Source organism: Mus pahari, chromosome 16 (assembly GCF_900095145.1).
Source record: "Mus pahari chromosome 16, PAHARI_EIJ_v1.1, whole genome shotgun sequence".
Classification (NCBI taxonomy): Eukaryota; Metazoa; Chordata; class Mammalia; order Rodentia; family Muridae; genus Mus; species Mus pahari.
In genome coordinates, this window is record NC_034605.1 from 58,838,429 (window position 1) to 58,861,423 (window position 22,995).

Here is a 22,995-nt window from a genome sequence, read left to right on the forward strand (position 1 = left end):
GAGCTCAAGGCAAGGCCCGCGTCCTATCCAGGTACCCGTTTAGGATCCCAATCCACAAGCACTGGTGTATTAGCAGCCTTCCTTGCACTGGAAAAAACATGTCATTCTGTTGACTGCTTTGGCAGTGGCATAGCTGATGCCTTCTGTAGACTGAATAAGCTACGCCCAAAGCTCCAAGCTTTTGAGATAAGACAAAAGTGCTTTATGAGGGAGAACGCTGGGCAGCAGAGGTATTCAGAGCCTCACGGATTGGCTGCCTTCATACTTTGCATTTATATCTGACCTGACAAGAATAAGAGAGCCAGGCACAATCAAAACCTGCATGGAAAGCACAAGCTTTTGTGATACACTTTCTGGGAACGAAGACTGACAAAGCCATTCACAAGTTTGCTGTTTTCAGTCCTGTGCTCTCAACAAAACTGAAGAAGTCACTGAGTTACCAGCTGGAGACCACTGAGAAGCATAGTGACAGACAGCTCTTGGCTGATAGCAATGTGCTAACGTCACTGGTGAGTGAGGCCTGTCAACCGCAGGAAAGGAAACCTGGTGAGCCCTTGAGAGCGTCATGCTTCTTTGTAACTCATTGTAAATCTAAGCCAATTCTAAAAGGTTTCTTGGAACATACTGACAGGAGACTGGTACCCTGACCATCTGTCCTTGGAATAGAGAGGATACACTGTTGCTGCTGTAACAAACCTCTCTTCTCACTGATGGGAGACTGCTAACCTGACTGTCTTTCCCGGGAATAGAGAGGATACACTGTTGATGCTATAACAAACCTCTCTGTTCTCATCCATCATTCTAGGCAGCAAGACTTTCCAAATCCTAACAGCTTGTGCCGTGGGAGAGGACGCTGACCTTTGTCTCAACTCAGCAACTCATACACCTTGGGATCCTAGCCAAGGAAGGAGGAAATCATTCATCCCACTACAAGATACTTTTCTCATAACATTTAGCTTTTTCTATAATAGTCACTAAACCTGGAATGCATTTGTTGGTTTGAGTAAATGTATATTACCAAGTGTGTTAAACTATCCACTCTTGGAAAATGTACATCATTTAGTAGAAAGTCACAAGAACTATTTCAAGTGAACTGAAATACAGTGCTCTGCTACAAAAGTCATGAAAACAGTGGGCATAAAGATGAGGCGCTGTATGAGACTGGGGAAACGGCTAGTGGGTAAAGGCACAAGCCACGTGAGCCTGGTGGCCTGGGCGTGATCCACACAAAGGTGCAAGAAGAGAAATGAATCCAAGAGGTTGTCCTCTGATGTCCATACTTGAATGGTGGCACATACACATGCATACATACACACACACACACACACACACACACATACACACACTTTAATAAAGTATTATTAAGTAAGTAGGGTCAGCGAAAGGAGGGAAGGAAGGAAGTAAAACCCAGAAGTTTCCCAATGTTAGTAAACTGTGTTGTGTATTTCTACTGGATGCATAAAAATTTACAACATTTTATAAATGATAATATATAGACCATACCAAAATATCCTTATATTTCTTATGGAAAGCGTCAGACTTTAAATGTCTATGCTACAAAGCTATCTGAGAAATCTTCTGGGAGGTATGTAAGCGACAGCACTGCTCCTCTCAGTGCCGTGTCACTCCTAAGGGGAATGGCTGGGTCCACGGCCAACAGTGGGAAGCAGGTGCCTCTCTCCCCGGGGGCTGCACAGATAGGGAGTGAGAGGTACAAGGCCTAGAGGATAGGTGTCAGACATCAGATGTCACAGCTTGTTTCTGTGAAGAGGCGTTCTAGTTCCCATGCCCCACCCGTCCAGCAATCACTGGTGTAACTGAGCCTTAAGCTGTGAGGACACTGGTGACTTTCAGCAATGACTTGTGAAGACTGTGTGGCCTCGCCTACCTCGAGTCCTCTACCATCAGAGCAGTAGGACTCTGGCCAAGAAGCAGCCAGTGATCATAGGATGCATAAGCAATAGTATTTAAACTTGGTAGCTCTGCATTTAAATCCTGCCTCCTCCAGCTGTGTGACCCAGGCAAACTGAAACCTGCTTGCCTTCCCTTAGATACCTCACTTAAAAATGGACCTGAGGTTAGAGCGCTCCTGAACAAAGAAGATCAGTCAGGTACAGCACAGAGAACGGACCTTCTACTCTGCAGAGAACTTGAGCCTTTCATAGCAGCAGAACTTCAGGTCAGCCCCCACTGCCCTGCATACAAGCAGCACCTGCTTTCTGATCCTAACTGTGTTCAAGTGAAGCCTAAAGTCTGCTTTCACATCCCTTCCCACTGTCTTGGAAGAAAGATGCCTTTTCTTTCACGGTGTGGTGACACAAGGCAGTAGGCTTTTCTGATCTAGGCTCTGAAGAAAGATCTAAGCAATCCCACCTAACTCAAATGACTAAGATTTTTAGGATCTTACATTGTATATAAAGGCAAAAGTGTTGTGCATTGGCCATGTGCAGGGCTGTTTTGAAGAAGCCTAGAAGGTCAAAGTCAATCTGTGCACATTTAAGACTCTGTGGAATTCAGTGTCAAAAATGATGGAGGTAGACACACCAACCAAGTTCATCTATGCCTCAGCTCCTAGCCATCACTAAAAGGCCAGCAGACTGTTGGGTGTGGCAATTCCTCATTAAGAAATGCCTTTCTTTGACATCTCTTTATAAAGTGGCTCTCAACCTTCCTAATGCTAAGACTTTTTTTTAAATACAGTTCCTCATGTTGTGACGCCCCAGCCATAAAATTATGTTGTTGCTATTTCATAACTGCAATTTTTCTAGCTGTGATCATAAAGTAAATATGTGAGAGGCATAAAAGCAACGTTCACTCGCCTGATCTAATTGTCGTCTCTGAGGCTCATCGCTTCTGTCTGCTTAACCGAAGCCTCGTCCTGGAAGCTTCTGGCCTCCACACAATCTAAGCCAGGCCTAGATTATCTCCAGCGTCTGAGACCTGCTGCTGAATAAGCTCGCTTTTCCTAGTTCTTCCTGAGCTCTGGCTAGCTGGTCAACTCAGCTGTTCTGACTCAAGCTCCTCTCTCAGGCTGATTCAAACTGGATTCTCTCAGTGTCTCCTGAATTGTTCCACTTGGCTTCAAACTAACTCTAGCAATCTAGTCTGGTCTTCTGGCTCCTTCTCATTCTCTGCCTCATTCTCTCTCATCCTGTGTGTAGCTCGTTCTCTCTTCAATCTGTCTTGGTATAACTGTCCCAGTTAGACTGCCTTCTCCCTCTCTCTCTGCACTGCGCCTCATGTAGCTTCCTCTTCCTCGCTCTTCTTGTGAGAGTTGGGCAGGTCCTATTCTGTCAAATCTTTCTCTGATCTATGACTTTGTGTGCCATTCAATTAGACATCACTTTCCAACATGGCACTTCCTTCTAAAAACTAATTTTACCTTCATTGTTTGGGATTAAAGGTGTGTTCTAAGGCTGAGCCACACCACAACCAGAAACAGGTTTTTCCAGGAAACAACACAATCTCGGGGTTCATGGTGTGATCAAATATCCTGCAACAGATAGGCAGGGCATCGCATATGTGACCCACAGGTTGAGAGCCAAGGCACTGGCCAGAATCAGACTGGTCTTCTGCCAGGTAGTGAGCAATGAGGACACCCTCCACACCTGGGGCCCTCGTGGTCTTCTGCCAGGTAGTGAGCAATGAGGACACCCTCCACACCCGGGGGTCCTCATGTAGGAAAAGGGCAGGTTTGGGATGGCAGCACAGAGACAGACAGGGTAGCCTCGGCTCCCTCAGGACACAGGCTGTTGCTAGTGTTGTCTGGGTTCTCACTTAAGCTCTCCCAGGTTCCTCCTGCTTAGCTTCACCTCAGAGATGGGGAAGCTGAGCACCACGGGGACCCTAGCAAGAACACACAGCGGCAGAATTAGAAGACAGCCAGGTCACAGACTAGGCCTTCCATTTAACACCACATGGCCAAAGCAGTGCTTATGTGACTTGTGTTTTAAACATCTAGGATAGGAAGGGTTTCCGTAAGTACATGTCATTATAGACATAGACTATCTGAAAAGTAGGTTATTAATTCATTATAGTTTGTGATAGGAGCGGGATTTTCCTGCATACATTTTTTGCCTGCCAAACTTACATGCATTACATATACAAAAATACATTATGCAATATGCCCAGAGTCACTGGCTTGTAGAGTTGGAACAGGCTCTGTCATTTTATGGGCTAGGGCGGGCCAAGGCAGAGAAGGGGGCAGGCTTGCCTGAGGCCACCCAAGTAGGAAGAGCCTAGGGCACAGCCAGAGCCCTGGCCTCGAGTGTGTGCGTGCAGGGGCTTTCTGTGCCCTCCGCCTGCTCCCTGCAGCTGACTCGGCTGTCACACTGGACATTTTCAAAACCTTCAAATTATATAGAATTGAGGGAGGAAATTGTGATTTGGACTTCCAGTGTTGACACTTGAAAAATACCAACTCCCTTTCAGCACAAGTGTTTTAGCATGTCCCTGAGGTGGGGCGCTCCGCGCATGCCCCTGGAAAGGTGATTTTTTTTTTTCCCCGAACATTCCATGAAACATGGAAATGCCAGGGCCTCCACTGTTTCTGGGAGCTGACACCACAATTTACATTAAACAAATGTTTTGAAAATTAGCTGTTCACGGTTCCAATTTCAGCTTCCCCCAGGGTTTAATGTTAGCCAAATACTGGTACAGTAAGCAGACAATGTGTTTTATTGTGTAGAAGAAAAACAGACCACCATCACAGGCTCCCTGCTTTTGTAATCAAGAGAAAAGCTGAATGTTTGAGTGATTACTGACATATGGTTATTAGAAACACAGCTACTAGGGGCTGGAGGGACACACAAATACACCACACACACACACACACACACACACACACACACTCATACACATGCCACTCACACATACATCACACATACACCTCTCCGTCTCTCTCCTCCACCCCCATACTCACACATACATTCTCCCACTCCATAAAGAACCAATTCCTGTTGTTTGGAAAGCTGCAAAGGTCAGGAAGTCACTGGACAGAGAAAAAACAAGAGAAGACTAAGGTCAGGGGCACAGGCTCAGTCAGGTTTGCTCCAGCACAGACATCTAAGGTGTTCAGATGGCGTGAGCTGAGTGCAGGAAAGAGGGCAAGGCTAAGATGCAGCCAGGGTAAGGGCCAAGCCAGGAATGTGGTTCTACCCTGCTGGTGCCAGCACCTAACACCAGGACCTCCCTGTGGGCGGCCGGGACCTCCGGGGTCCATTTTTAAGGGAGAAGAGACTTGGCTTCTCTGTGTTTCTCCTGGTGTTCCAAAGCAGGGACCCTGGGGCTTGTCCTGCTTCCTTGGCCCAGCCCTTCCTCCAAACTGAAAATACAGGGAGAGGGAAGTCCCTTCCCTGCCTGTCCCCACGCCTGGACTCCTGAGCAAGGTAGAATGCTTTCTAGTATCTAGAAATACTGGCCGAGTTTCTTCAAGGCCAGGCCTCTCTCTCCAGGAGTGGGGGACAATTCTGGGCCTTGGAAAGAAGGTATCCCCTCAGATTTTTATTTCAGGGGGGTGTTGTTTGCATTCACGAGTATGTGTGAGGAGACACAGTGCCTTCTCCTAGGCTAACACAGGCCCCCAAACAAGGACAACACATGGGGGTGTGTCTGCCCTTGCCCGGCAAAGCAACGCTAGGCCATGCTTGGGAGGCTCCCACAGAGGACCAGCATCTAGGACAACACTTTCTGGTGAAGTTCGGTCTGGGAGGAACTGCCTGAAGAGTGCACTGCTTTTCTTTCCAGACTGAAGCAAGTGTTCTGAAAGACTGCTGCTCCTGCCAGAGCACCCAAGGAGGACATGTAGCCATGGCAACACAATCAGATTGTAGAGCTGAGCATCTAGGCATGTGCACAGATGGCCCCTCTGAGGACGGTATTATTAGTGATCCCTGGCACAGGGAAACCTTTCCACAGACCCAGGCATCTACGTGGGAGACTGGGTACAGGAGGGGTACCGGCCACCTTCCCGCTGCTCCCTGGAAGCCACTACCCATTCCCATGCCCAGTCTTCCAGCTGAACCCAGGTTCCACGAGCCACTCTCGAGTAGCCAGTGCGTTGGACTCCCACATATTCCTCGGTCAGTTCCCCCGTGACCTTCTTTACCCCATCCCACACATCCCCGCCAGACCCCGTCGTACCTTAGACTTCCGGGCCCCTTTTTTGCCTCCTGTCTTCTTAGCCACTGGCTTCTTCTGGGATGGTGACTTGGCCTTTTTGGCCGGCGGAGGCGTGATGATGGCTTCCAATTTTCCCTTGGATCCTCGCTTCTTCGCTAGCAACTCAGGATGGATATTCGGCAACACGCCCCCACTGGCTATGGTGACTCCCTTTAGCAGCTTATGGGGAAAACCAAAGTCACAGGTGGTGAGCCAGACTGCCTGCTCCAGGAGAGCCCCTCCTGATGCCAGAGCTCAGCCCTGCTCACACACATCTGCTCCGAGCTCTCCGAGGCAGCTACAAAGAAGCTGACAGGACCCAGACCTACCTAGCACACGGGACTTGAGTCCTTGGGCCCTCACTTGGTGTGAACTTATGCTATCACTCCTGGGAGAGCAGAGCATCCACCTCATCTCCCTACCCTACCTCAGGGAGCTGCTTAGGGTCTTGCCAGTCACCACAGCCCCTCCTGGGTGGTCTGAGTATATGCTAGCATGTCTGGGGACAGGCTGGAGACCCCCCTATCCCCGTACCTGGTTTAGCTCTTCATCATTGGCCACAGCTAACAGGATGTGCCGCGGAGTGACCCGTCCCTTCTTGTTGTCTCTTGCTGCATTGCCAGCCAACTCCAGGATCTCAGCTGTAGGGCAGAGAAGAGCATGCGCTCATTTCAGGGCACTAGAGAACTCACATGGCCCCGAATCCCCAGGCAGGTGTGTTCTGCAGGCAGTGCTTCTGGGGCAGCCACTCAGAGCTGTAACAGAAAGGCTGGGTGGGATTTAAAGGTCCCACCTTGGTTAGGAGGAATGGGGACCAGCAGAGAGCTCTGGGTAAGTAAGTAGTGAGACTAAGGTCTAGATCCAGCTCTGGCTCCCATTTCCCAGACAGAGCCGCCTGTGAGGGGTGCTTGGACATGGACATAGCCAACTGCATGCACCTGCAGTGTGGCCTGAAGAACACCATGCCTGCATGCCTGGTGATGTGTCACCTGTCTATAAAACTCAAGGGAGGGGACTTGATGTAGCCAGTGTTTGAGAAATCTCTGATGCTTGAATCAAAGAAGGACACCTGCACGTTGGGATCTGAAACCAGGAAGCTGTGACCAGGCTCACAGTCAATGTCACAGTAACACAAAACAAAAGGGTGGGGCTATTGCAGGCTCTAAAAAGACTAGAGACAGAACCAACTACAATGTGTGACCTCCCAAGTCCTTCTGGAGACCAGTGAAGGGGCCTGAACACGGGAGTCACACCGTGAGAATTCTTGCCTAAGTTGGATAGTAGCATGGCCATTCCTAAGAAATTAGTGCTGTGCCTGGTGACTGTTCTTCTAGAGGCCCCGGGTTCAATTCCCTGCACCCACACAGTGGCTTAGAGCCACGTGTAACTCCAGTTCCAGGGGTACTGACATGGGCTTTTGGCCTCTGGTTGCACTGTATGCCCATACACACACATGCAGGCAAACACTTGTGCACATAAAACCAAAATAAAAGAGGAGCTTCATGCTGAAGTACCTAGGAATGGGGCACAGTGATGCTGTCTCAAAGCCCAGTGAGTACAGCAAACATGGTAGTTCCTGTCACATCTGCACGTGATCAGAGCCCCTCTGCCAAAGAAACCCTGCCCTCTGTAACATGGATGGACCTGAACTTTAGAGACCTCAGGTGACTTGTCTAAATGAAAGAAGTCAGGCACAGGAAGGTAAATAAACGCTCTGTGAGCTTACTAGGATACCAGATCTAAAGAAGTCTGACTTAGAGGTCATGAACAGAGCATGATCACCAGAGGCTGGTGACGGGGGCAGGGAGGAGGGAAAATGACAGTCGAAAGGTATGAGGAGGAGGTTAGAGTCTAGGGAAAATCTTAGTGATGTGTCCAGAGAGGAGACTAGAGTTGGTAATACTATGTATTTCCTAATCACTAACATATATTTTAAATGTCCTCCAAACCTAAACACAGGAATATTAAGGACAGATATGTTAATCAAATTAATCTCCTCATTCCCCCATGTGTGCATGTACCAAAGCAGCACACTGTCCCTTGTAGTATATAGGCCATTTCTTGACTAAGAATAATATAATAGAGGCTGGAGAGACAGCTCAGTGGTTAAGAGAACTGGCTTCTCTTCCTGAGGTCCCAGGTTCAATTCTCAGCACCCACATGGCAGCTCACAACCATCTGTAACTCCAGTTGTAGGCAATGTGACACCCTCATTCAGACAAGCATGCAAGCAAAACACCAATGCATATAAAAAATAAAAAGGAATTATTGAAGAAAATAATACAATATTATTTTTTAGCTTTCTGTACGTCCAAAGTCTTTCTGACACAATCGTCACGAGAGGGAATAAACAAGACGGCGAGGCGGAGTCCAACCTGCCACCGACGCTCACCCATCCACCTTCCCGCATGGGAAGCGGCCTCATGGGACAAAGGAGAGCCCTAACAAGTCATCAACAGCACCAAGGAGTCCCCACTGGCAAGGGATCCCTCTGCACTCCCTTCTTGGCAACCAGCCCACCTCCTTCCTGATCCTCACTGTCTTCATGGCACGCGCATGCTGTTCCTCAATGTCCACTGCCCACGCCACCACCCTGCCTAGAACGTCCTCCTGTACCACCTTCCGGGCCAACTCAGGTCTGACCTGCTACACTAAAGATCCTCTAATACTCCAGTTATACTGTATGTTCTAGATTGTTCTGACATGGCCAGTGCTTGGACGCCTCCTGGAATAAGTGGGTATAAACTGTTAGGTGTGGTGTTCTACTCCACCTTTGATCATTTAGTTCCCAGATAAGAGACACAAAGCCTTTCTATCTATAAGAAGCCTTTAAAGCGCTGGAGCTGGGTAGACATTGACCCTCTATGCTATTTTGTCTACTTCCCTGTTACCCCAAGAATTAACCTGCCATGTTCCGCCTGGGCTGCACCTATTCCATCTGGTCGACCCTCATGCCATCTTCCTCTCTCTTCTCCTCAAGGTCTCTCCTCAAACTCAAGCCTGGTAATTGAAGCCCCACCTACCTCTCTTCTGCCCAGCTACAGGCTATAGGCATCTTTATTCAACCAACAGTTTTAAATTAAGGAGCAAGGTTACACAGCATCGCTTGGTGTGCACGAGGATCTCCTTGTCAGCGGCAACCAGACCTGGGGGCGGGGGTGGGGGGGTGGGGCGTATTTAGCAACACATAGGAACAGAGCTGACCTCAGCAGGCAGCAGCATGAAAACCAAGCCTGAAACTTACGGTGCTGAGGACTGGCTACTGTGCTGGCTTTGAGACAGGGTCTCACTGTGGCCTGACTTACTAGGTAGCCAGCCTTGCCTCAAACCTGTGATTCTCCTGCTTCAGTCTCCTGAGAGCTACACTGGTGCATGCACTACCATACTTGAGATGGTATGTATATTATTAACAACTAAGCCCCATGCAAAACCTGCTACGTGTGTGTGAAGACTCGAGTACCTGGCTGCTCTTGAGCACTTTCATGATAGCAGTGGGACAGGGCAAGGGGGATTCAGTCACACTGGGAACAGCAGGCCACCTTCCCTAAATCCAGGACATCCTTTTGTTCAGTCCTCACACAGAGATGATCAACCCTGTGTTTGAGAAGGGACACAGGCATTGAGGTTCCTGTCTTACTAGCAGGAACCGAGTTCAACACAAGGCTGCACAGGCCAGAGCTTTAGAGAGTACCATACCTGGGCTTCGTGCCCATGAGAGCCATGGGAGTGAGGCAAGGTGAATGGCCAGTACATGAGGCAGGCACTAACTGGAGGAAGGGCTCCCTCTTCCTACTTTAGCTGCTCCCCCCCCCCCCGCAACCTCAAGACAATGTAGTTTCCCAGTATTGAGGGGTTTGCTCTCCTGAACGTTCCCTAGGACTGCTCGTGGGCCCCTCTGTCAAATGAAAAGGGTTATCTACAATGCCTCAGAATGCAGAAATGCCTGCTGTGGCCCAGCAGACACTCGGGCTCCAGTGCTTGGGGTGGAGGCAGCACATCTGCAAGGCTGCTGCTGTCCTGCCACAGTTCAAAAGTTAGCAAAGCAGGTGCCTGAGGCGCCGAAAGAGCAGACTCTGGCAGTTAAGTGCAGGGAGAAGAGCCCACCAGAGCAGGCCAGGGCTGGAACTTAAAACTTCGGGGGGTTTAAGAAAGGCCTCTGGCATTGTGGAGCTGGGTAACCCATTTTTAAAGCTTTCTTCCCCTCTTCAGCCTTCGTCCTCCTTTCTGAGGCTACAGGGAAGGAGGAGCTGTCGGCATCCAAAGCCAGCGCATACAGACAGACAGTGGCTGCTGGTAGGTCTGAGACTGCTGAGCCTTGTGTGCTAAGAATACCCTACCTGGTCCTTGTTACCAGGGTACATACAGGTACCCAAGTGGTGAGCTGTCATACCAAATACTTAAGCCCACCCCTTGACAAACTAATGATGTAGGGCCCTTTCTGGAGAAGTGTTTCCCCTCCCTGCAGGAGTGCAAACAGAAGGCTTCCAGGGCAGAGGCCGGAAGGGGGTTGGGTGTGGTGTGGGCACAGACTCGGGTGGGAGGGCAAGAAGAAAACAAATGCCAGGTAAAGACCAAAGAACTAAAGGACACCTTCCAGGTCTCATTAGCCTCCACCCAGGGCTCTAGATTTTGGCTCCAGTTTCAACAGCCTTAGTTTTTCCGCTGGGAAGTTTCAAGGACTCCTTGTAGAATGACTGGAGCCCCGTGGGAGTGGCAGTGAGCAGCAGGGTGTGTAGAACCAGGAATGGGCACTCGTGGGAAAGAGCAGGGGGAGGGGGCCTGTTCCCTCGCCTTCGCCTTCTGTAACAAGGAGCTCAGGTCCGAGGCTTCCTTTCTGCAAAACCCAGCGACACGACACGCACAAGCTGAGATGGATGCGCGGGTCTGGGCTCCTACCCTTAGAGAGGGGCCCCGGAGTCTGCAGGAAGCGGGAGTGTATCCATTACAACAGTAAGGAGGGGCATGGAGAGGTTCCAGCTCACTGAGCAAGCACTGTGCCTTGTTTACGCTTGCATTTTTCCAGATGGACAATAACCATAGTAACGCTATCATCAGGGGACATACCAGACCGGAGTACCTCAAAGGCACACCGTTTACAGGAGACGTGCTCCACACCCCAATCTGCCTCTGCACCGCAGTGGGCACAGGGCCTGGGCATTTTACAAGTTGAGAAAGATGAAGGACATGCGCTGACTGCTGAGAGAGCAGGGGCCGCAGCACACGTCCCCCACTGCCGAGCACCAGGAATACCCTCTGCCCTTTCATCCCAGGCCCAGTTTTAGAAACAGCAATAAAGTAAAAGCCTTTCTGGCCAGGAGAGGGCTGCCTGCTGCAGGGAAGGAGGGATATAAACTGCCAGCCATTGCAGGAGACAGCAGCTCCCATTTGCTCTTCGGAGCACACTGGCCTTCGTAAGTGCGACTAGGAGAAGATGGCTGCTTGGACTCTGCAGCAGGGCACACGCACCGGGGGACCTGAGGTCTGCTTCTCAGAATGTAACCTTGGTGAGTTACGTGGATAGCAAAACCATGGAGGCCAAGCTACAGCCCATAGCCCTAGGGTAGGCCACTGCACCCTATAGCCCCAGAGTAAGCCACTGCACCCCATAGCCCTAGGGTAGGCCACTGCACCCCATAGCCCTAGAGTAAGCCACTGTACCCCATAGCCCTAGGGTAGGCCACTGCACCCCATAGCCCCAGAGTAAGCCACTGCACCCCATAGCCCTAGGGTAGGCCACTGCACCCATAACCCTAGGGTAGGCCACCACACCCCATGCTAACTAATGGCCCCAAGACCTGGTTGCCCACAAGGATGAGAGAATCTGCACAAATGCAAGTGATGCTATGTAACCTTGGCCCCCAAGTTATCCCTAATTGATGAATGAAGATGCCTACAGCCTATAGGTGGGGTTTGGGTTCCTAGCCTTGGGGTCTGCGGAGAGACCACGAGGGAAGGGAGAAGAAGGTGGAGAGAGAAGACACCATGGGGTAGGTGAGTCATGAAAACATGACCACAAGGGCTGGCCAATTGGAGTTAAGAGCGGCCCAGACGGAACACGACAAGTCATAACTCGGGGGTTATTGATAGGGAAGTAGACATAATAGCACAGAGGGTGTCATCTGCCCAGCTCTAGCACTGATTAAGGCTTATTATAAATATAAAAGCTGTGTGTCTTTTATCTGGGAACTGAATCAAAGGCAGGGTAGAAACCCCCCATTAATACCAACATTTTTTTCTACAACAGGCCACTGCACTCCATACCCGAGGTAGGCCCACCATCAAGGGGGCACCTGCTAAGCTACACCAGAGCCAGCTTCTGCCTCTGCCCCTAGCTCACAGGCACCGATGCCATGCTACAGGGAGGGTTCTGTTCTTCTCATGGGAAGGTCTCGTGAACTCTGCAGCTTTACCTCCGGCCAGTTAAAGTGTAATACAATTCTGAGAAACACAATCACTCAGGAAGATACCCAATTTACAAACACAAAGACTTCTCCAGGATTGCCAGGGCATGGCCCCTGGACCACTCCCCAGAGGGCTATTTAGGAGCTACCCCTGGAGGCTACAATCAAAAACAAAACAACAACAAAGTGAAACCAGTGAAGAACTGTGGAAGGCCCGCTAGGAGCTTGGAAGGGAAGAGACAGAAGCCCTCACCAGCCCTCCACCCCCAGGAATCTTCTTCCTGGCCAGAGACAAGCTAATGACCAACACTGGCCTCGTTTGGGGCCCAGAGTGCATGAGGTCAGCTCCAGAGAGGATTCTAAATATGGTGAAAGTTCCCCAGGCAGAAACACTGTGTGAGGCGCACTGCCGGGTAGCTTGGTAGCTATTCTTTTAGTGTTATTTTAAGATCTGACTTGTAAGACACACAAGCATCCCACTCATCTCGTGAGCAAATGGCTCCTGGCCTGTGGTGGCCAGGACTGGTGAGGTGGCCATGTCTCCTCAGGGTTCGAAGCTCCCAGCCTCATTGAAACTTGATGGCTTTAGAGCAGTGTGACAAGATTCCTGAGGCCTTGGACGAGGCTGTGCGCTGCCAAATGCTCCATCCCTGGGACAGCCAGCTGGACAAGGTTTAGAACCTGGCCCTTCCCCCTCCCCACAACGCAGCATCTTGAACTGAAGCAACTCTGCTGCATGGAAGCATTCCGTCCACCTTCCTTTAGGGAGATGAAGTCATGGCTTGCAGAATTAAGACTCTTAACAGTTAACAGGTGATGTGGTGAGTTCGAGCCAAACTCCAAACACAAGCTCGCAATAGGAAAGAATCTGGGGCTTTTCCAGAACTGTTTGAAGCATCTCGTCTAACGAAAGAATAATTGAAAGTAACAATCAGGAATCAAAGAAAGCAAATGTTCACGTAATCCCAGGGAGAACACAGATACCTGCTACAGAGCCAACAGCACGACAGGGAATCTGTTTATTGTATTCCTTTTGATTCCTCGCCCCTCCGCTGACTTCACTAGGTTCAGAGCTGGGACACCGTTCCGGAAGGCCTTAACCCAATCAACCCCAATCGGAGGGTGACTGCTAAGAACTTCCTGTGTCCTGACCACACCTTGCCCCCCCCCTTTGATTCCCTCATTGGCCTGTAGTGTCTACAGCCATGTCCACCACAGACTCCACTGCTCCTTCCCTATCTTGGGGCAGGGAGGATGTGGAGACTGTAGCCGGCAGAGCTACCCCTTGCGGGAGCTCTGCCTCTGCCACAGTGAGGCTCCCTGCTGCTGGCCTGTCCCAGAGCCCACTCCTGCCCTGCCCTGGGCTTGGGGCTCTCTGTGGAGTAACGGCTGGGCAGGCACTGGGCAGCCTTCAGGGGCGAGCCACTCCTCTGCTTCCTGCAAGGCAGCCCAAGCCGATCCCTGCTCTCGGCACCGTGACCCTGGCGGCATCTGGTCCAGTCCCACAAGGACTACCAACGAGACATATCCACAGCCTAACTTGGGAGTCTCTAAAATCTGTTCCATTGGACACGCATTTTGCACAAGTCACGCTAACGGAAGAGCGACACGTGTATTGTTGGCTAGCCTCGCTTCCTTGTAACCCACTGCCGATCTCTGTGCTCCAGCAGCTCCTCCCCCAGGAAGCCCTCCCTCCTTTGCCTTTGCGCCCGTGAGCTTCCAGCACCTCCAGCAGGACTGAGGTGAAGGGTGGCAGCCATAAGGGCAAATGCACCACCTGAGGCCCTGGGCCCATAGCCGGGCTCCGAGGTTTGAACCTTAGCTCCTGATATTTGCTGTGACCAAGACAACACCCAGCCTCAGTTTCCCATTCTGTCAAACGGTGTTTGTAAAGGCTGAGTTACTAAGTGAAATGCCTAGAAAATGCAAGCTACTGCTTACTACAGTGCCCTTATTTGGGGGGGGGGGGGTAGAGGGGAAGGGGTAACGGGACGAGACAACCACAGCACAGCCTTGAACACTAGGGTTCTTTCCATCTAAGTAACCACGTGAACAGATGTGCATGGGAAGCAAAAGCAAGAGAAAAGCAAGAGAAAACCTGGTGCTTCCTCCCCAGCAGTTTCTCCTTTGCTGTTACACTTAACAGTTTACATATGTTTGAAAAATGCACTTGAACTCCATTAACCTCAGTCCTGCCAGACCTGCCTTGACAGAACACAGCACCCCAGGCAGCCACAGGCAGCCTTGCTCACTTGCTTGCTCACTCAGCCTTGGGATGGGCTCTGGGACTTTCATCTGACCCCAGCAGGGGGCACCGTGGCCCCGGGAGAACCAGAGCCAGCTGCTGAGGGTACAGAACTCTGAGGAGGAAGAAGAGGACAGGGAGGTGGCCTCAGGAAGCCTGTGCAGCCCAGCCGGGGGGGGGGGGGGGNGGGGGGGGGGTGTCGGCACCACCAACTGCTCACTTTCAAGGTCTCGCAATCAGTTTACAAGGAGATGGTTAATGTGCATGTTTGTTTTAGTATGGAAGGCCACAGCCATTTGTTCTTAATTCAGCCCAGGAAGGGTGAAGAATCAGATGTCTGCCGAAATGAAATGAAATGACTTAGAAACTATAACGTAAAGAGGAAGTTCGTTTCAAAAGCCTCTGCTTGGCACCACTTCCCAGATGGACTTCTAGAGGGAAACTAGGCACAGGACAGCTGTGCACTGCTCACGGCCGTGCTTTGACACGCACTCACACAGGCGGCAAGGCCATGGGGAGCCAGGGAAACCTGGGGAGACGTCTCTGCAAGAGCGAGCAATCAGTCACAAAGCAGGCTGCTCCACGCTGTCCAGGGCTTAGATGTGGCCTCGCAGAGGGTGCAGCCTCCTCACAGCAAGGCTGCGAGCACATGGAACTTCAGGTCACCCTCCACAGCTGAGTGTTTCTAGGGGTAACAGAAGGAGGAGACTGCTGCAAAAGGAGGGACCCCAAGAGGGGCCGCAGCTTCTGGGGCCACTGTCTGAGTATTTGCACAAGCTCTATATGCACCCAGAACTCCATTATACACCCCCTTCTTTGAGGGGCCAAGTGGACATTGGTCCAGAAGCCTCTTACTGCCCTCTCCCTTCCCAGCACCCCGAGCAACACAATCTTACACCCCGGCTTGGGCAAGCCTTCCAGCTCTGCGGCCTATGCGGCTTCTCCTGCAGCTCTTGGCTGCACAGACGCTCCCCAGCAACATGCTTGTTCCGTGTCTACCGGCACTGGCCAGGTCCTCCTGAAACCCAAGCACAGGTCACCCAAGGTCCAGCCCCTCCTTGGCCACACCCTTTCCCAGGCCTGCCCTGGACTTCCCTCACCCTTGGCCTCATGCCTGCCTGTCATCTTGCAGTCTGCAGCCCAGACAGGTCCTGGGCACACACTGGTAGTTTCCTAGAACCTTTCCCCCCTAACGGTCCTGGGCCCCAGTGTCCTTTACCTACTGAGGATTCTGACCCAGCAGAGCCTGTTCAGGAGCCGCCCTGTGGGGAGCTGAGTTACTGTGCTAAGCAGCTCTGGAAGAGTTTCGGGAGAGCTGTGGATTCAGTAAGCTGCCCAGTGGAAACCATTTCACTGGTACCTGGCACACAGTTAAGTGCTCAACAAACATAAACTGCTCCATGCTCAAAAGCACTTGCCTGACACTCTCAAAATGTCACCACAGACCAGACTCTGAGTCTGGACTAGAGACCACCGAGGCCTGAGGTAGGGATGGGAGGGCCGGGAAAACGTTGCTGCCTTGAGTAAGTCATCCTTATTTTCTCTGTAAATGGATATTGACTTTCAGCAGTGGTATCCAGATTTATAAAGATGACAGATAAATGTTTATCCAAGTCTATCCCAGCTACCAGCTACTACTACAAGGAACATCCGTCAGGGTCTAATGAAGGGCGATAATGAGCTATATGTAGAGGGACCTAGTTTCTGGGTGGCTCTGCCAGCTGAAATGAGAGTCCTATAAGGAGCCAGGCTTCTGTCAAGATCCAGACCCAGTCCCTACAAACAAAGAGGGGTAAGGCTACACAGTGAGAGGACACCAGACAGAGAGCCCTGCTGAAGGAGGCAGTTCTGGGGACCAGAGAACCCACACTCTCCAGCCACTAAATAGAAGATGCGATTGCCTAGTAAGGATGAAGCTGGGGTCGGAAGAGAAGGTAGAAAGGGGAGATGGAAGATAGGAACTTCGGCCAGAGCAGCAGGCTGAGTGGGGCAGTCTGGCAAATTCAAGGAAGGTGCATGTCACCTTCTCGGCAAGCCAGCCAGGAAAGGAGCGGTGGGAAGAGACAGACAGAGCGAGGCTGGGTGAGATTAATACCTTTGGTTGGTCTTGCTGCAACTCACTACAACTCTGAGGAACTTTTTTTTGTTTTGTTTTCATGGTATTTAATTCTATGCTGACTAGCTATAGGAACCAAGAGTACTGTAAACACCTCTCAGTGTTCGTTGTAATTTCAGTGGGAAATCTCGAGATAGACTGTGCAGTTCTTGCCTGCTCCCTTCTCCTCTCCGGAGGTTTTCAGAAGCAGTTCCTGGTAGTGATACACAGAGAGGTCCTGGGCCCTTTAAGGTCACTTCAATGTCTAACCAGCTGGGTGGCTGTCCTCTGCTGCTCATGGTGTAGCTGACAGCCCTCGAGGACTTTTAGGGGCAACAGGAGGAAGCAGTCCATGCGAGCCTTCTGTCCATACGAGCTGCCTGTCGAGTGCCCCTCCTCACACAGGGTGGTCCACTGCTCTCAAGTTTTTCCTAATTCTGCAACACTTAAAACTCGAGGGTCCAGAGGAGCTCCCAAGTTCCCTGGCAGCACAAGTATCCCAGCCCAGCCCCTCCTGAAGCCCATCACCCTGACAAGCCTCCTCCTCCAGTAAAGAACTGCCAGGTCATACTAGGAGCTGGCCCAGTCCTGCACTGGAGTCCGAGGTGGCCCTGCTATGGGTGACACTTGGGACAGTCCTACAAATCTGACTCTAGCACACAGCTTGTACACTTGGTGAGTGTTCCACAAGTAGGCCATTCCAGATGAATTCCTGAATGAGAGGCCTGAGCACTGGTGTGTTCAGGAAGTGTGAAAAGATACACACACAGACTTTTCTCCAAGGCCCTGGCCTGGTTTCATATATTAGAACACGGGCTCTCAATACAGTGCAGCAGCGTGAGGAACACTGCCCTCTAGAGGAAAGCAGGCCAGGCTGGGCCCGAGAGCTTGGGGAAGGGCTGATTAAAGAGCCTCAGGGGACGAAAGCAGTCTATGCATCCCACGTGCGGCCATTATCCTCTTGGCACACTGGTTTATCTTTCCATTTCATTTTCTAGATGTATTCTGCAATCTTAAAGGAAAAGAGTAACTTCAAAGAGTATATCTATTTAAAAAAAAAAACAAAAAACAGGGAGGAACAGGTAGACAGAGCTGGGAGACACCTTACTGAATACTCTTTGTTTCACAGATTTTGCCAAGGGAACAGTTACTTACTAAAGGAAATAAATCCAACGAAAGGCAAGGCGACGCATGCCACTGGGTATGAGAAACTGCTACAGGGGAAAGTTTACAACAACACAGGCCAAGGAAACAGAAAACGGGCTCTAGAAGGAGTCCTCTTCTCCCGGAGCTGGAATGACCAGCTTTTGTATGAAACAAAGTTAACATTGATCTTTATTACACCATACATCAGGTAAATCCCAAACTCTTCAAAGTGAGGAAATGAAAACTGAAACCATTAAAAATAGAGCCTTCTGGGAAGGGAGAGGCATTTTCTTCAGTGATGTAAGTAACTCCACCCATTCTCACACAGACAACCCTGATAAATGTTAAGGTGCACAAAACCAGAAGCCTGACTATGTGGGGGGGNGGGGGGGACATCTGACTGGAGCTCAGCAGAAGTGGGAAAGGGGTGTGAAAGGAGAGAGACAGGAAGATACCCAAAATGCATTGCATGCATAACGTACACAGACAAACTGTTTCAGAACATACACGTGTTTGGATCAATGGCTCAGCAGGGATAGGCACTTGCAACCAAGGCTTATAACCTGAGTTCAGTCTTTTGGGAACCTAACTCCCAAAAGCTGTCTTGGCACGTCCAGACACGTGCCACAGCAGGACACTAATGTACACACACAGAAAATAAATAAGTATAAGTAAGTGTGTGTGCCATGCGTCTAAATACAGACTTTTCACTCCAGGGCTGGAGAAATGGTTCAGTAGTTAAGAGCACTGCCCGCTCTTGTAGAGGATCTTGGGTTCAGTTCCCAGCACCCACAAGGGGGCACAGAACCATCTGTAACTTCAGTTCTAAGGGATCAGACATCCTCTGCTGACCTCCACAGGCACTGCATTGAATACATATGGTATGCTTACATACATAGATACATAGAGGTAAAACACCCATACACATAAAATTAAAATGAATAAATCTTTAAAAAATATTTCATATTATTTAAATATACAATAACTATAAATGTATTTGAATATATGATAATCAGAAATGAAGTAAAAGCAAGGAGTTATGTTAAAATAAATGAATGAACACAAGCTGGCTTTTGTAAGAGCTCCAGCAGAGTTTAAGAGGAATTGAAGCACCCAGGTGAACTGTGGCCCAGGCCAGGAGACAACTCAGCGGCAAAAGCACTTTCCACACAGTCTGGTGACCTGCATTCAAACCCCAGAGTCCACAGAAACGCCCACAGGTGATGGGAACTCCTGAGGAAGATGGGAGGCAGAGAAGAGTTCACTCGGAAGCTTACAGGCCAGCTAACCTGGAGTCCACAGTCAACAGCAGAAACGAGAGACAGAACATGGACTCCCAGAAGCTGACCTCCACATCCCTGTGGCACACACACGCCTTCTTACACCATCACAGATCACATATCATAGTATGGAACGGAGGGCTAAAACAGAAGACTCAGGGCACTTACCCTGGCAGAAGTGCTATCTACAAAGTCCAGAAAAGATGTGGGGGAAAACAGTAAGATAAGCAGACAGGGGGTGGAATGGAATACTAACACATGTTAAATCTGTCATCTATACAAAGAGATTGAGACATCGTCAAGTCTCCAAACAACCTGCGAGCATTTACCATCAACAGATATGGATCCCAGAGGGAGGAAGTACACTTGAGCTGTGCCATGCTTTGTGAAACCGAAACACATTTCATGATGCTAGAGGCACCTATGGGTCCAAGAAAACAGACCCTTAATGTGGAACTTGTCTGTTCTGTAGACACTGGTGACATAAATAAAAAACCTCAGGTCACCTTTCAAGAGATACCATGAAGGCACAGTGAGCCTCCGTGTTCACTAAAGTCTCTAGGTACTGTAGTTTATCTTCAATAAGGCAGGGGTTTTCAATAGCATACTACAATGTGTGAGCGTCAATGTGTGAATGTCTACGTGTAAAAAACTTAGTCTCAACATAAATGTTATGCTCTTGGAAAAACAAAACTAACAAACAAACCACCTCAAAATAGACCACAGATCTAACTCTGAAGGACAAAACCCACAGAGCTCCTAGAAGCTAACAGAGAAAACCTAGGTGTCTTTGGTCTGAGGATGAACATACTAAGGGCTCCTCTGTGAGAGAAAGAATTGATAGGTTACTTTATTGAAATAGTTTTTCTGTCCTATGAAGACACTGTTGAGGGCTGGAGATGTAGCTCAATGGCCTGGCCCTTGCCTAGCTCATGTGATGTCCTAGTCAATCCCCAGAACCACATCAGTAAGACAGACAGATGCTGTCATGAGGACCAATGCACCGAGTGTGGCGGGTCTCACCTATAACCTCAGCGCTGCACACACTGAGGCGGAAGGATTCTGAGCTTAAAGTTACCCTTACTTGTGGAGAATCTTTACATACTGTGTGGAAGTGTCACCTGTCAATAAAAAGCCTATGGCCAATGAGCTGAGGCAGGACTAGAAGGTAGGACATCCTGCAGAGACAGATAGGACTCTGGGAAATAGTGAGGCATGAGAGAGTTCACCCAGAACACTAAAGGAGGCGATCACATGAGACCAAGGAGCACTAACTAACCACGAGGTGGGACTTAGACTAGTTTAAGTAGATATGTTATAAGCTAGTCAGAGAACAAGCCAAAGCCACTGGCCTAAGCATTTAGTCATATATACATCGTCTCAGTTATTTTAGGGAACAAAGAGGCCAGTGGAAAAGCATGCAGCTACAAACTTCAAAATAGGGGAACAGCAGTACTGGGTGTGGCGGCACATGCCTTCAATCTCACACACCTGAGGGGCAGATCTCTGTGAGTCGAGCCAGCCTCATCTACACAATGAATTCTGGCCAAGACAGGGCTACACAGCAAAAGCCTGTCTCAAAAGCAAACACACAAGAAAGCCTAAACAATAAAGATGGATGAAGGATGGGCAGATTAGGGACTATCAGAACTCAACCCGGGAGCTCTGCAGCAGATCCCTGTGCAGCAGAAGAGACCGGTCCTCTAGCCCTGTTGTGGGTGAGCCCTCCCTTGGCTTCCAGGCTCGTCCCTCTCACCCCAGAGCATACCCCAACTGAATGTGTTAGCTGCTGACACCTCCTTGTTAGGGAAGTAATGCAGAACTGAATCTTGTCCTAGGGTTCCCTGAGTTATCCATCCCCTCCAGAGACTATCCGGCAGGTCTCAGGTGGTCACCGTTCCTTAATCACTTGGCAGGTAGGTCACGGGGTAGGACTGTAACGTGTCACCAACAGAGACCACTGACAGCCTGCCTTGGTGAAAAGCAGGCCAGGACTTCTCCTTGCTGGACACAGAAGGCTGCAGTGCCAGCTGCTCCCTCTGGATGGTGGGGTTGCAAGAGAATCTCAGCCTCCTAAACTTTCAATACTCACAAAGCCAGAAAAGGAAAGATGCATCCAAATGCCCCCTGCACAGTGAATGGTCAACTTCAGTAGCCACTGTTCTTCCTGCAACCGCGCCCTCCCCCTTCACAAATTTTGGCTCCTCACTGCTGCTTTACGGACAATGAGGTTGGTGTTGCCTTTGAAGAACATAGTGTCACAAGCAGTCGTGCAGACAAGGGATGCAGGCATTCCAAGGCCTGTAGAGCTTCACAGAGCTCAACCCGAATGCATCCCTTTCTGCTCTATGTTTAGCCGTGTGAGTTCAGGACCCTGCGGCGTCCCAGAAAGGAAAGCAGAAGAGAGACTTGGGATTCGTTTTCAAGGAAAGTGACAGGTTAACGGCAGGCCTGGCCTACGTTTAATCTTCAAAGTTCGCAGGATTCTTTCTCATCAGAAGTGACAACTGTGACAGTCACTAGCCACCATGCACATGTGCACAGCAAGGTCTGCGGCCCCTGGAGAGTGTGCTCCCCCTTTACGTCAGGCACGGGGTAGAAGCTGGTAGTGGCCCACTGACCCACAGTGATACACAACACTTAGCTAGAGAGTGAGAGACCAGAAGCTGCATGGGTGAGAATGACCGTGCTGCCCGCCAAACCCAGATGACAGAAACACGCCCAGTAGCCATGTTGTATCTGGGGTTTTAGTGCAGGCAGGCCATGGCCATCAGATCACAGGGGGAGGGATGGTGACACACAGACACAGACACACAGGAACACACTGCTTCTCTGTGACGAGCCCAGAAACTTTTTAACTATTAGTCAAGGACCTCAACTGTAGCATCAACCATGAGAAGACACGGGAAGGCTCTGGCTGGGGATGGGAGGGGAGAGGAACCCCAATATTTGAAATATTGTGTGTATGGGGGGGGGAAGGGGTGCTTGGGAAATATAAAAAAAATGTACGGGATCAGCAATGTGCAAATACTGATGATGTCTTCATCATTTTATACATTGTGTAGATTTGATCCAAGCAAGACAGAAAAGCTGTAGGCCACTGCCTTATCATACAAGAACCATATAGCACTATGATCGTAGGTTTTTAAACAGCCCAGCTTTGATCAGTGAGCCTGTGGGGAGGGTTTAGCCTGGGAGCAGATAGCCAATACTTCCCATCCTGCTTAGCTGCATGGCATCCTTTGCTGGTGGATTTCATTTTGGCGCACAGACTTGAGTCGCTAGAAAGTTCAGTATAGAACAGGTGTGTGACCAGATTATATAACAGGGTGTCTGACGCAAACAGGAAAACGGTCTAACCATGAAAGAACGGGGCCTGTTCTCTCAGGCCTTGGGCGGAGAGGCCACAAAGGGTCTTCCTTCCGGGGCAAGCTTCCAGTCCCAGTGACTAGTTCTAGGATCCTCCCTAACGTGGTGTGGGAGCGACTCACATCGCAGGCGCGCATGCAACACTACCTACATCACAGGCGCGCACTGCAACACTACCTACATCGCAGGCGCGCACTGCAACACTCCCTACATCACAGGCACGCACTGCAACACCACCTACATCGCAGGCGCGCACTGCAACACTCCCTACATCACAGGCACGCACTGCAACACCACCTA

The 22,995-nt window shown here is 50.1% G+C and overlaps 1 protein-coding gene across 4 annotated transcripts in view; it reads right to left on the bottom strand.

Annotated features, from left to right (window-relative positions):
• The window catches only part of LOC110333599 (core histone macro-H2A.1), a 64,807-nt gene that overhangs the window by 24,420 nt on the left and 17,392 nt on the right, over positions 1-22,995 (bottom strand). For all 4 annotated transcript variants that reach the window (XM_021215211.2, XM_021215209.2, XM_021215210.1 and 1 more), the window contains exons 3-4: positions 6,694-6,800; positions 6,142-6,339 (exon numbers count right to left, since the gene is read on the bottom strand). In XM_021215211.2, the coding sequence (XP_021070870.1) occupies positions 6,142-6,339; positions 6,694-6,800 (305 nt within the window). The remainder of the gene's footprint in view (positions 1-6,141; positions 6,340-6,693; positions 6,801-22,995) is intronic.